The sequence below is a fragment of the Rhinatrema bivittatum genome, chromosome 12, assembly GCF_901001135.1.
Source record: "Rhinatrema bivittatum chromosome 12, aRhiBiv1.1, whole genome shotgun sequence".
Lineage (NCBI taxonomy): Eukaryota > Metazoa > Chordata > Amphibia > Gymnophiona > Rhinatrematidae > Rhinatrema > Rhinatrema bivittatum.
This window is the reverse complement of record NC_042626.1, coordinates 27,693,062-27,707,600: the sequence shown is the minus strand read 5'-3', so window position 1 is coordinate 27,707,600 and position 14,539 is coordinate 27,693,062. Positions and strand designations below refer to the sequence as shown.

General features: G+C 43.0%; 1 protein-coding gene across 9 annotated transcripts in view; it reads left to right on the top strand.

The window, feature by feature from the left end:
• Positions 1 to 13,579, top strand: part of NCAM1 (neural cell adhesion molecule 1) — a 522,274-nt gene extending 508,695 nt beyond the window's left edge. For all 9 annotated transcript variants that reach the window (XM_029572163.1, XM_029572160.1, XM_029572161.1 and 6 more), the window contains one exon: positions 11,890 to 13,579. In XM_029572163.1, coding sequence (XP_029428023.1) covers positions 11,890 to 12,010 — 121 coding nt within the window. In that variant the 3' untranslated portion in view covers positions 12,011 to 13,579. The remainder of the gene's footprint in view (positions 1 to 11,889) is intronic.
• The last annotated feature ends 960 nt before the right edge of the window (positions 13,580 to 14,539 follow it).

Here is a 14,539-nt window from a genome sequence, read left to right as displayed (position 1 = left end):
ATTTTCCGTTTTATTCACCATTCGCTTCCTAATAATTCCTAAATTCTGTTTGCATTTTTGACTGCTGTAGCACACCGAGCTAATGATTTCAATGTATTAACCACTATGACACCTAGATCTTTTTCCTGGGTGGTAGCTGCTAATATGGAACCTAACATCGTGTAACTACAGCAAGGGTTATTTTTCCCTATATGCATCACCTTATACTTGTCCACATTAAATTTCATCTGCCATTTGAATGCCCAATCTTCCAGTCTCACAAGGATGTCCTACAATTTATTACAATCCGCTTGTGATTTAACTACTCTGAATAATTTTGAATCATCTGCAAATCTGATTGCCTCACTCGTCGCATTCCTTTCCAGATCATTTATAAATATATTGAAAAGCACCGGTCCAAGTATTGATCCCTGAGACACTCCACTGTTTACCCTTTTCCACTGAGAAAATTGACCATTTAATCCTACTCTCTGTTTCATGTCTTTCCACCAGTTTGTAATCCATGAAAGGACACTACCTCCTATCCCATGACCTTTTAGTTTCCTTAGAAGCCTCTCATGAGGGACTTTGTCAGACACCTTCTGAAAATCCAAATACACTACATCTACTGGCTCATCTTTATCCACATGTTTATTAACCCCTTCAAAAAAATGAAGCAGATTTGTGAGGCAAGACTTGCCTTGGGTAAATTCATGCTGACTGTGTTCCATTAAACCATGTCTTTCTATATGCTCTGTGATTTTGATCTTTAGAATAGTTTCCACTATTTTTCCCAGCACTGAAATCAGGCTTACTGGTCTGTAGTTTCCCGGATCGCCCCTAGAATCCTTTTTAAATATTGGGGTTACATTGGCCATTCTCCAGTCTTCAGGTACAATGGATGATTTTAATGACAGGTTACAAAATTTAACTAATAGATCTGAAATTTCATTTTTGAGTTCCTTCAGAACCCTGGGGTGCATACCATCTGATCCAGGTGATTTGCTACTCTTTAGCTTGTCAATCTGGCCTACTACATCTTCCAGATTCTCGGTGATTTGGTTCAGTTCATCTGAATCATCACTCTTGAAAACCATCTCTGGAACCAGTGTCTACCCAACATCCTCTTTAGTAAACACGGAAGCAAAGAATTCATTTAGTCTTTCTGCAATGGCCTTATCTTCCCTAAGAGTTCCTTTAACCCCTCTATCATCTAACGGTCCAACCGACTCCCTCACAGGTTTCTTGCTTCGGATATATTTAAAAATGTTTTTATTATGAGTTTTTGCCTCTATGGCCAACTTCATTTCAAATTCTCTCTTAGCCTGCCTTATCAATGTTTTACACTTAACTTCACAATGCTTATGCTTTTTCTATATTGGGGTTGCCTTTCCATGTAGTGCCAATTATAAATCGTGCTGCTAACAGTAACAGTGACACCAAGCCACAGTTGGATAATTTAACCCTGCTCTGTTTTGTCTCTTTATAATCCTGTCGGCCTTTTATTAGATGATTAATTCATAGATAGTAAAGAAGTCCTAATACTTTTAGATAAGATGAAGAACAGGAAATTATTTTGTCCCTCCCCTCTTAGATAAGACGAAGAACAGGAAAATGTTTTTTAAGTCCCTCCCCCATTGAGTTATGAACCATACATCTAATCCTTGCCTTTTGCACTCCATTGCAGTGTCTTCTTTTAACTTTCATACCTAATAGCTTTGGAAACTGGTATTAAACTACAGAACAAATTGCCCTTATCCATTGTGAAGTAAATTGAAAACCGGATTCCCAATACATTGCAAAATGACATGGCTTGGTATGCCTCTAGTCATTTCTAAATCCAGGAACCTTTCCACCAACATTTGCAATGATTGGAGTTAAGGGAAGGAGAGGAGATGATAAATAAAGCCTTGTGTTTATTAATCATGAGAAGCACAAGGTTCTCCACTATTCAGAAGGAGCCTTTGGCTAAATCATGTGTAGCCCTTCTACTCCCATTTCCTCTTGGCATATTGTTTGCTTAAGTTGGAAGCTGCAGTGTTATTAGGAAATTAAAAATGACTTTCAGTTAATTATTATGGATGCATCTCTTTCCTGTCTCCTTCCCTCCAACCCAACATAAGGAAGTGGCCACTAAAATAGAGCTGATAGTTCAGCATGCTTTGAGGGAGCCATTCTTTGGGCTTTGAAATCATCTCTGTATGGAGGAGAAGATGGGAATTACTGGAGACCATCAAAATTACCATTACTCCTCTTCCTTCACACCATGGACAGCTGTCTTACTGTAGTATGAGGTCTCCTCCAAAGATCTTGCCACCTTACTTGATGGAGTTTGAAAAGAAGGGAAAGGTAGAGAAATGCTGAGCATTAAAAGCTCAAGTGACTTTGTGAAGGCTACACAATGAAATGAGTGAAGATGAGTTTCATGCCTGGGTCTTGGCTTTGATGGCTCTGTGCTCTTTCAGCATAAATGCTGCTTTATTTGGAATTGCTGTAGCAGTGCATACTATAGCACATCACTAGGGCTGATCACATATCCCCTCCTAATATTTTCACTATAGGAAAGCCATGAAGTTGCCATGTACAGGGAGCCCAAATATTGAAATTTATTTTTCACAAGGCGACTTTCCCCACTGGAAAGACACTTCAAAATAAGATATCTCCAGGCCAAGCTCTCTATTATGTTTCTGTGGCAGCTGGTATTGACGGTACTGAACTAAAAATAGCTGTAGATGAGATTTGGAGGGAAAGTGTATTTTTTGCAGATGACATTAGGATCTGCAACATAGTGGATACACCTGAAAATGAAGACAATATGAGAAGCAATCTAAGAAATCTTGTGGAATGGTCAACAGCTTGGCAGCTAAGTTTCACTACTATAAAATGCAGAGTTATACATTTGGGATGCACAAATATGAGGGAGTTTTACATGATGGGAGCTAATATACTGATGGCCATAGAACAGGAAAGAAACTTTTGGGTGATTATATCCAGTGATTCCAAAGTAGCAGAACAATGCGACAAGGCAGTGGCCAGACCTTGAGGGCTGCTGGGATGAATAGGGAGGAATCATAATTAGTGGAAAAAATGAAGTGATTATGCTATTGTATAGGTCATGAGACCTTTCCTGGAATATTGTGCCTATTTCTGGCAGGTTACCTCCATAAGGACATAAACAAAAGTAGAGACAATCCAGAGAAGGGCTACCAAAATGGTTCAAAGTCTGCTCCAAGAACCCCATGAAATTAAATTTAAGGATCTAAATATGTCTACTGGAGAAGAGAGATAGGAAAGATATGATAGAAACATTCAAATATCTGTAAGGTATTATTTTTTAAAAAATGTGTATCCTGCTCAGTGCATGGGAAGGGTAAGCCTTTATCAATGGAAGGGAAGTTGTAGAACAAGGATGGGTCATGTGGTAGACTCGAAAGCAAAGTCGAGAAATTTTTTTCATGAAAAGGGTAGTTGATTAGGAATACCCTCTCAGGGCAGGTGGTAGAGACAAATGTTGGCAAAATTTAAAGGGCAAAGGAAGGATCATTAGTTGCAGAAAGTAAAGAGACAGCAAAGTTATGACCTAGCAGCACATATTTAAATGTTTAAAGTGATGTACTAAAATGATTCAGATGAGTGCTGGGTCTGCCAGAATAAATGCAAGTGCATAATGTGAAATGTTAAGAGGTCCTAGCAAAAATGCAAGCAGCCATACTGTCTGATCTGGCAGGCTGTAAGTACAGAATTAACCAGTAGCTGGATCTGTTTGGCAAGCTGCAAGTACAGCAATGATTAGAAGCCGTAGCAGAATAGCAGATATATACCCAAGCCTGTTTGACACAATGTGCAAGGGACCTAGGAGGCCAGATGTTTGGTCATCAGTCATGCTGATATTGATGGCTATTTGGATTGTTGCAGGGGTTTGTGGAAAGATGTGGATGTGAATTGACAGTTATTGTATCTTCATTTGCCTAAGATGATAGAGTACAAATGAGAAAGATGACAAAAATTGTCCTAGATAAGGAGTGATATCTTGTAAGCTGTTATGTTGTATGCCTGGGCAGCTGGGATCCATCCTTGCAGTATGGACAGGAATAACTGGGCAGACTGGATGGGCTGGTTTATCATGTTTTGCCATTCTCTACTACATCACTATGGATGTGGTATCTGCCTATTGGGCACTGACTCTTGCCTTTTGATCTTCTATTTCTTGTTGTGTTTGAGCTAAGCTAGTTTTAGGTGGATAAACCTCTGTGCATTAAAAAATTGCCTTCGCTCTGGTCTTGCTTACTGTCTGGAAATCACTGAGGTGTCCTTAGAGTCTGACTTGTAGATCACTCTACCATCTCTAGGCTAAAAGAGGACACAGTGAGCTGTTCCATATCTCTAAGCATTGTGGAATTCGAGTTCCTTTATTTTGTTTTGCCAGCAACAGGACTACATATCCCAAAATGCAAAGATTTGGGAGCTTACAGGCAGCCCTTCTTCAGGACCTAAAAGTCACTTTGCAAAAGTCTAGGACTTTTCTTAACATTCAGATAGGTGTAGCCACCCCAGAATGTTATGCACCTCTACCAGCAGATGGAGAAGGAGCAAAGTTGACGTCACGGTATATATATCCTTCCACTGACATCAGCCCCCCAGTATTCTCCGTCTCTAGCTGATGTTCATCACAGTAGGGACATTCATCTCCCTACTGTGGCTTGTGTTAAAAGGTTTTTGTAGAAGGAGAAAAGAAGTTTATTGCCTCGCTCTCCTGTGCTGATACCTTATGGTCCTTCTCTCAGTCGAGTTTTCTGAGGTGATATCTTCAGATCCCTCCTTCAGATGAGTGCCTTGATCCTGTAGCTGGTTTCTACCAGCATGGACTTAGCTGTAAAAAAAAAAAAAAAAAAAAGCTAAAAGGCAAATGGGTGCAGGAAGCATAGTGCAGCGGTGAAGGTCTATGCCCTCTCCCCCTGCAGCCAGAAACCAACTCTATACTCGGCCGGGATGAGCTGAAACAAGAAAAAAAGAGATAAGAGGAAGTTGATTTTAGGGATTCTTATCCCCTCTGGTCTCCATGCTCGGCGCACCAACCTGGTGGAGCTTGGGGACTTGGGCAGCTTTCTGGGCTAGGCCCCGCTCTCAGGCTTGGAGTCTTCACCATGTGGTAGGCCACAGCGGCAGTCGCATGTTTTTCTCTGGGCATAAGGCTGCCTTCTTCAGGTACATCGGTTCATGCTTATGCACCGGCTGTGCATCTATCTAATTGGGCGCTCAGTTGGATACATAGGGGGCGCCTACCTGGGCACTCAGTTGTGCGTGTAGGGGCGCCTAGGTGGATGCACAGTGGTGTGCTTAAGGGCACCTAGGAGGGCGCTCAAGTTGTATATGGATGGTGAGCACTCAGTTTGTGCGTTTACCTGAATAGTATATTAGGGCCTAATTTTTGATCACCTAATTTTTTTCAAACGTCTATTGGGCCGGACCTCTGGATTTACGCATGCCGGGCCCATTTTAAAAAGGCCTGGCGACGGGCGTAAAGCCCCGGGATGCGTGTAAGTCCTGGGGCTTGCAAAAAGGGGCGGGGCCAGAGGCTTCTGATACAGCGGCCATTAGCGCTTTGACGGAGGATCGCGTGCCGGCAGGCTGTCGGCAGGCACAAAAGGTAAGATAAAAGTCAGGGGGGTTAGAGTAGGGCTGGGGGGGGGAATGGTTAGGGGAAGGGGTGGGAAGGTGAGGCTCGGGGGAAGGGAAGTTCTCTCTCAGGCTGCTCTGATTTCTGAGCGGCGTGGGAGGGAACGGGGGAAAGCAGCGCGGCTCAGCACACACAAGGTGCATCATTATGCACCCCCTTGCGCATGCCGACCGCCGATTTTATAACATGCGGGCGTCAGCAGGGGAAGTTAGTTCAGTGGGCATTGGACCGACGACCTATGGTTTTGGTATGGACCCCTCTGCCTTTTCTTTGGTGGAATCTTTTCAAGGGCTGCAGTTTTTGCTTCAGATGCAGTCGACAGCCTTGGCCAGTCTTAATAGATCAGGATCACAGGCTGCGGATTCCCATGCACTAGGTGCTACAGGTAAGCGTCGGAGTATGTCTAGACCCACTGCAGGTCATGCTGATAGGAGCACGGATGTTTAGGCCAATCCTTACACCCTGGAGGATGGGGAAATTCCTCCGAGGCTGGAGCCATATAGAACTATATTGCGTTTCTTTCACAGAAATGAGTGGCCTGCTCTGATTTCCTAGACATTGAAGATTCTGGGGACTGATTCCATGTCTGAGCCAAAGAAAGATCCCATTTTGATTTCTTTGCGTAAAGCCTCATGTTTCTTCCCTATTATGGAGGCTATTCAACAATCGATTGATCTTAAATAGGGTGCCTCGGAAGCTAATTTTAAAGGGGGACGAGCCTTGGAAGGGCTGTACACCCTAGATCCAACTGCGAGAAAGCAATTGTGCTTTCCACAAGTGGATGCGCTTGTGTGTGCTGTCACCAAGCGGATGACTATCTATACAGAAGGGGGTGCAGCACTGAAGGATGCACAAGATAGAAAAATTGAGGCCATCCTTAAGCAGGCCTTTGAAGCCATGACAATAAATTTGCAGATGGCTCCCTGTTGCTTCCTGGTGGCTCGCTCTTGTTTAGTTCTCTCTCAGGTAGTCTATGAATCTGGTGTGAATTCCAGGGTAGTGATGAATCTGGCAGCTGCCTCTTTGGCAGATGCAGGCTGCAATCAGGTACGCACTTCGGCGAGAGGGATGGCTTCGGAATAGTAGCCAGGCGTCAGCTATAGCTCAGGAATTGGTCGGCTGATACGATTTTCAAGTCTAATCTTACAAAATTTCCCTTTAAAGAATCACTCTTGTTTGGGAGTGAGCTGGAAAAAATGGCCAATAAGTGATGTGAGTCCCAAGTTCCTTGGTTGCCAGAGGATAAGATGCAGACATTGTGCTTCTTCGGCACGAAAGGTCGTACTAGGGGTTTCAGGCACTTTCGACCCTACAGATCAGCGGCTTCTCAGAAAACTCGGCCTTTGGGTAGGTCTCAGTCCTTTCGTCCCAGGCAGCCCAGAAGGGACTCAGGTAATAGTGCCCCCCCCCCCCAAGCATCTCAATGGAGGTGTGCCGACCCACCCCCAGGAACAAGAGATAGGGGCTGCCTATCTCTTTTTTATTGGAGGTGGGTCGAGATCACGTCAGGCCAGTGGGTTCTGGAGGAAATAAGAGATGGCTACGCTCTAGAGTTTCTCAGTGACCCTTGGGACGTTTCATGACGTCTCCCTCTCCTCCGCAGAAGAGACAAGCAGTGAAGTGTACTTCATTAAGGTTCCTCAGCCTGCAGACTTTAGTTCCAGTGCCCATGTCACAAGAAAATATGGGCTGATATTCCATTTATTTCGTTGTGCCCAAGAAGGAAAGTTCCTTTCACCACATCCTAGATCTCAAGGGAGTCAACTGTCATTTGCGGATGACTCATTTTCACATGGAAACCTTAAACACAGTGATAATTGCAGTACAGTCAGAGGAGTTTCTGATGACTCTGGATTTATCAGAGGTGTACCTGAATATTCCCATCTGGCTGGAGCATCAAAGGTTTCTGCGTTTTGCTGTTTTGGGGTGATATTATCAGTTTCAAGTGCTGCTTTTTGGGTTGGCCACCGCGCCTAGAACCTTTTCCAAGCTTATGGTGATGGTTGCGGCAGTGTTGAGAAAGGATGGCATTCTGGTTCACCTGTACTTAGACGATTGGCTGATTCAGGCCAAGAGTTTGGAAGAGAACCTTCGGGTCTCACACAAGGTGATCTCCTTGCTACAGGAACTAGGTTGGGTGGTGAACCTGGACAAGAGCAATCTACAGCCAACCCAGACACTGGAGTATTTCAGTGTTCTGTTCGACACCAAGCAATGCAGGTTGTTCCTGCCAGAGGTCGGATTCAGAAGCTGATGATGCAGGTGCAACTATTGACAGAAACAATATGCTTAACAATGTGGTCTTATATACAGGTGCTCAGGTTAATGGCAGTCACCCTAGAGGTGATTCCGTGGGCAAGGGCACATATGCACCCTCTTCAGCACACTCTGCTGAAGAGGGTGCATATGTGTTTAAAAAAGGATTGGATAAGTTCTTGGAGGAGAAGTCCATTACCTGCTATTAAGTTCACTTAGAGAATAGCCACTGCCATTAGCAGTGGTAACATGGAATAGACTTAGTTTTTGGGTACTTGCCAGGTTCTTATGGCCTGGATTGGCCACTGTTGGAAACAGGATGCTGGGCTTGATGGACCCTTAGTCTGACCCAGTATGGCATTTTCTTATGTTCTTATGTTCTTAATACAGCTTCACCTACTGGTAGAGATCAGCATACAACTGCAGTGGTGGTTGCAAGTGGACCATCTAAGAGGGTTTCCTTACGATCACTGGACTGACTAGTATTCATGACGGATGTAAGCCTCAAGGGTTGGGGGGGTTCACTGTCAGGAATTGACTGCGCAGGGGTGCTGGAGTACAAAAGAGTCTTTCTGGAGCATCAACTGGCTGGAAGCCGGGCCATCCGGATGGCATGCTTACGATTCATCAACAGATTGTAGGGTTGAGCAGTCCAGATAAATGTTAGACAATACGATAACAGTGGCTTACATCAATCACCAGGGAAGAACCAAGAGCCAGCAAGTGTCACAGGAAATAGCTCAACTCGTGGAATGGGTGGAAGTGCATCTTCAAGAGATCTCAGCCTCCCAAATTGCAGAAAAAGACAATGAAAGGGCCGACTTTCTCAGCGGACAGAGTCTGGACCCAGGAGAATGTGAATTGTCAATTGAGGCATTCCAGCTCATAGTGGACTGCTATTTCTAGACTGCTGGCAACATCTCACAATACAAAAGTTCCTTGCTGCTTCAGTCACAGGAGAGTTCAAAAGTCCTTGGGCATCGATGCCCTTGTGCAGGAGTGGCTGGAGGGCAAGTTCCTATATGCCTTTCCCCCATGCCCATGTTGGGTAGAATGATTTGGAGGATAGAGTCACGTGGGAATGGTGCTTCTGCTGGCACCAGATTGGCCCAGGAGGCTGTGGTATGCAAATTTGCAAATGCTCCTAGTGGACTCTCCTATCTGTTTACCAGTTAACAGGAATCTGATACAACAGGAACCTGTTATTCACGAAGATCCAACTCAATTTCGAATAATAGAAGGACTAGGGGGCATTCCATGAAGTTAGCAAGTAGCACATTTAAGACTAATTGAAGAAAATTATTTTTCACACAACGCACAATAAAGCTCTGGAATTTGTTGCCAGAGGATGTGGTTAGTGCAGTTAGTGTAGCTGGGTTCAAAAAAGGTTTGGATAAGTTCTTGGAGAAGTCCATTAACGGCTATTAATCAAGTTGACTTAGGGAATAGCCACTGCTATTAATTGCATCAGTAGCATGGGATCTTCTTAGTGTTTGGGTAATTGCCAGGTTCTTGTGGCCTGGCTTGGTCTCTATTGGAAACAGGATGCTGGGCTTGATGGTCCATCAAGCCCAGCATTAAAAACATAAGAAATTGCCATGCTGGGTCAGACCAAGGGTCCCTTGGTCTGACCCAGCATGGCAATTTCTTATGTTTTTAATGTTCTTATGTTTTTACGATATGGCCCTTGAGAAGGCTTGGTTGCTGAAGCGTAGATATTCCACTGCGGTGATTGCCACATTGCTACAAGCAAGAAAGTTCTCTACTTCCTTAACCTATGTGCAGGTTTGGTGAGTGTTTAGGATCAAGGTGTTTGTCCTTGTTCGGTTAAGATCGTGCTGATTTATAATTTTTTCAGGATGGATTGAGTAAAGAATTGGCCCTTAATTCATTGAAGGTATGGGAGGCCACTCTTGCCTGTTTCAGAGGTCAAGTGGTTGGTGGACCCTTGTCGGCTCATCCAGATGTGGCTAGTTCCTTAAAAAGGGTGAAGCATCTTCGTCCTCCCCTGCAGTTGCCCTGTGCCCTTGTGGAGTCTTAATCTGGTTTTGGATTTTCTGGCGAGTCCCACCTTTCGACCGCTGCGTAGCCTTTCCTTGAGATAACTTACCTTTAAACAGTGTTTCTTGTGGCAATTTGTTCTGCACGTAGAATCTCCGAACTGCAGGCTTCTCTTGCTAGGAACCGTTTCTGTGAGTGACTCTGGGGGCAAAACAGTTGCGTACTGTTTCATCTTCTTTGCCACTTGAATCAGTCAATTTCCCTGTTGACTCTGGACAGGGAGAGAGATGTAGATGAATATTGCCTATTATGGTCCTTGGATGTCAAGAGGCATATCTTGAGGTAACTAGAGGTTTCTGAACCTCTCAGGAAAACAGACCAGCTGTTTATATTCCATGGTGGGAGTAAATAGGGTAAGCCAGTATCGTGGGCTACAATAGCCTGCTAGATTAAGGAGGTAGTCACGGCCCCTTATGTGGATGCTGAGCAGCTGTTGTCTAGTCAGTTTAGGGCTTATTCCACTAGGACTCAGGCAGTGTCATGGCAGAGATTAGATTGCTATCTCCCGTAGAGATTTGCCGAGCTGCGACATGGTCCTACTTACATACCTTTTTCAGGCTTTATCGCCTGGATGTGCAGGCCTGGGAGTACACAGCCTTCGCACGTGCGATATTGATCGGACCGCGGGCAGCCTCCCACCCTGTTCAGGAGTGGCTTTGGTACATCCCACTGGTGTGGATCCACCTATCTGAATGCTAAGAAAGGAGAAATTACTACTGACCTGATAATTTCCTTTTCTTTAATGAAGATAGGTGGATCCACCTTCCCACCCTTGGCTGCCGGATGGTTGTGATATTGTCCTCCTTGTGCCTGCGTGTTCCAGGGGTTATTGCTATGTGTCAGTCCAGTCCCTAGACTAGTGGTGTTACACTCCTTGTCTGAGCTCAGTGGTTTCCTGTTAACTGAGTGCTGGAGTGGTTGTCTGTTAATAATCAAGTTTTGTTAGTTTGTCCACAGTTGGCTTTTGCAGAGAATACTGGCGGGATGATGTCAGTGCAGGGGTATATATACAGTGATGTCAGCTTTGCTCCGTCTCCATCTGCTGGTAGAGTTGCATAACCCACTGGTGTCGATCCACCTATCTTCATTAAAGAAAACGAAATTATGAGGTAAGTAGTAATTTCTGCTTTTGAGTGTAGCTACTTCATGACTTTCTGCTCCTTTCTGCCCAGTTATGTGCTTTAAATCCATTTTTCCCATCTTTATGGGGCGAACAATTTCCAAAGCAATTTATGTAGGTAAAAAGCATTTTATCCTCATTAATCAGCTGCCTGGAAATGGCCCTCCTTCAGTGTGGCTAAAAGGCCCCATGTTGTGTGACAATGCGTTAACCTTTAGTTGTATCGAGAGAAGGTTTTCCAAAAGGTGTGTTTAGCTTAAGGGAAGGAAATAATGTGCATTCTTAGATGTATGGATATGATTTTCGATGGGAAAAATACCTGCAGAAAAAGCAGGTGCAAATGCCTGTGGGGACTTTGTACCCATGGTAAGTTTCAAAGCAAAAATACCCCACAGATTTTGTCCCAGTGCGGCCAGTTTGAAAATGGCCTGCCTTATTGTACAGCACCATTGTATTAGGAGGGTGAGGACTAGCATTAAAGAAGTCATCACATTCTCTGAGGATGCAGCTTCCTTAAAGAACCTTCCTGGACTCTGTATGCTATTTCAGAAACCTTTTATCACTAGAAGGTTGCTCAGAAGAGACCACAGGAATGACTCAGTGTGTTCTCCATAGGCAGGAATTTGCTCAAAATATATAGGATTGTGAGCCTTTAAAGAAGTGTGTCCTTCCCTAGTCTTCCCCATTTTTCACCTGTACTTTGTCAAGTGCCACTAAACTAAAAATATGAAAAGAAACAAATCTTTGCCAGGCCTTTCTAACCTGAGTCCTCCCTTACTCTTTTCTCCATCCACAGGAAGACGCCCGTAGAAGACAAGTCCAAGCCAGAGGAGACAGTAGCTGAGAAGGTTCCAGCAGAGGTCAAGACAGTGCCCAATGAGGCCACACAAATAAACGTGAATGAGAGCAAAGCATGAGCCATGTGACGGACAGACGAGCAGATGAGCAAAACCGTGAAAGAACATCCTCGCCCGACCAGCATTTACAATGCCCGAAAACACATGCACATACATCTCATTCCTACGGTGTCTTTCACCCTGTTTTTTTTTTATTTTGTTTTGTTTTTATTTTTATTATTTTTGTTATTATTATTATTATTATAGGTTTCTAGAAAGGAGCTCACATCTCGTGCACTTGCTTTTTAAGAACAAAAAAATGTTTGATATCTTAAAACCCAGAGCCAAAACTCATATTCTGTTCACTGTAAAATAAATGTAAAAAAAAGAATTGACCATACAATGCTTATCGAGAACAAACCTTGTCCCCACCCTCCCCCAACTAAAACAAGCGTAAAATAGTGCCATGTGTTTTTTTTGTCCGTTTAGTTCTTATAAGAATTGATCCCATTAACATTTAGATTTTCATAAATTTGTTAATGTTGCCATTTATTTATTTTTTTCTTTTTAACTCTGGCCTCATTGCTAACTAATCTCGGGTAGCTTTTGAATTTTTACAGTGTGAAAAGCACCACTTATGGGTTTCCATGTCCTAGCCTGATTTAATTTTGTTAGGAAGGTTTGCCAAATGTCAGCTTCTTGATGCATTTAATTTTGCAGTATTCGGATTCAACTTTGTTTTCCAGTGTTGATAAACGAGATTTTTTTTTTATTATTTTGTTTTTGCTGTGTTGAATTTATCCCTGTGTGTAAAAGTAAACTGCCATTTTTTTTAATAGACAGTATATATGTATATATATATATTAGTTTTTTTTTTAGCATGTTTGCTTCGCAACAGGAGACTTTGAGAAAACAAAAGAAGTATTTGTTTACTATTCATGTTACCCCCTTTTACAGCTATATTTGTATTTTATTTTTATCCTGCCATAAGGTCTTATGTGTAGACACACAAGAAAACATTGAGCCCAAATTTTGATTGTGGATCTAACCAGTCAGTCACGAGTGAGAAAGCCACTGCACCTATTTTACAGATTTTGCTGGCTCTAATATCATTTACTGAACAAGCTCAAGATGTACTCGAACAGGGTGTTGTGTGTGAACTGTCAAGATACACATGGATCCCCCGTCACATGGGGTTTTGAAAGCTCACATTTGGCATCCTCTGGATAATTCTTGCACTGGCTCAGTAAAGGATCCCAGTTTCCTCCAATGGTTCTTCCTGTTTTATAAAAAGATACTGTGTCCCTATTTTTCATTCTGACTTTTGGCAGTTGAAAAACGGGACTTGTACAGTGAGTGAAGCTTTTTCTTTTTTTAAACCACTCTTTTGAAAGTGGAATCGATTTTGTAGTCACCTAGATTGCTAGCAAAGGCAATTCTCCCTGAACTTTCAGGAAGTTTGCAGCTATAGAAATTAGACCAGAGGACAGCTCTTTTCCACCTGGTGGAATAATGTTTTGCATTTTTTTATTTATAGAAAAACAATCCCCAGTTTGCAAATAAAGGAAAAAAATGGAATATGTAAAAAATTAATAGGGAGAGAGAAGAGAATGGACCAGCCCTTTGTATAAAACTACTTCTCTCTCTTCCTCTTGCTTTCTCTTTATTTTAATTACTTTTCTTCATTCCACCTTAGACATGCAAGCTTGTGCACTGTGGGGTGCGTGTGAATATTCTAGCGTGAAATGTGTTTCTTTGTCATAGTATTGAAAAATAAAACTTCAGAAAAAGTTTTTGGTTCTGGAAAGTATAGTGGATAGTTTCACTGGGGGGGGGGGGGGGCGGAGGGCGGGAGTGATTCAGAAAATACATTTAAAAAAGAAAAGATGAAAAGACCTGTTATAAGGAACGGAAGCCTTTTAATAAAAATGAAAGAAAGTATTGTTCTGACATACATTCCTTCACTGAGGTACCAAAAGGAATAGAAGTGATGAGTAGTGAAAGCTGTAGACCAGTTCTGTTACATGGATCGCCTGTCCATGCAGGGCTTTGTGTCATTTTGTTGAATGCAGGTCTAGTAATGAGTGATATTACTAGGTAAAAGTCAGGTTGGGGGGGAAATAATGGTTTCACATTTGCTTATTATGGAGAATGTTAGCTCCTAGGGATGGACACTTGCCATCTTCTCTTACGGGGCTGGTCTTTTACTTGCAGTAGGATATACTAACCTGCATGGAGCCCCCAGGATCAGATTAAAATTCCACTGCTGAGTTGTCCAGTATATTTTTGTCTTGAACAAAGCTTGGAGTAACACCATGTGTAGCTTATATATATATATCCCACAAATGAAGAGCACAACATCCCATTCCCTACCCCCACGCACACATATGCATGGCACAGGAAAGCTTTAAGGCAGCAGAGTTATTGTATTTAAAAGGGCATAACTTTCCTTTTTTTTTTTCTAAAGGAACTTCCATATTTTTCTAAAGTTTGTAGTTGTGGCTGCATAGACTTCCTTGTGGCGAGCTTACACGGCTTTGGTCTGCATCTCAGTGGCTGAACGCTGTACATGAAAGCAGCCTTCCTGTGCAGCCTGAGGAAAGAGAGGGC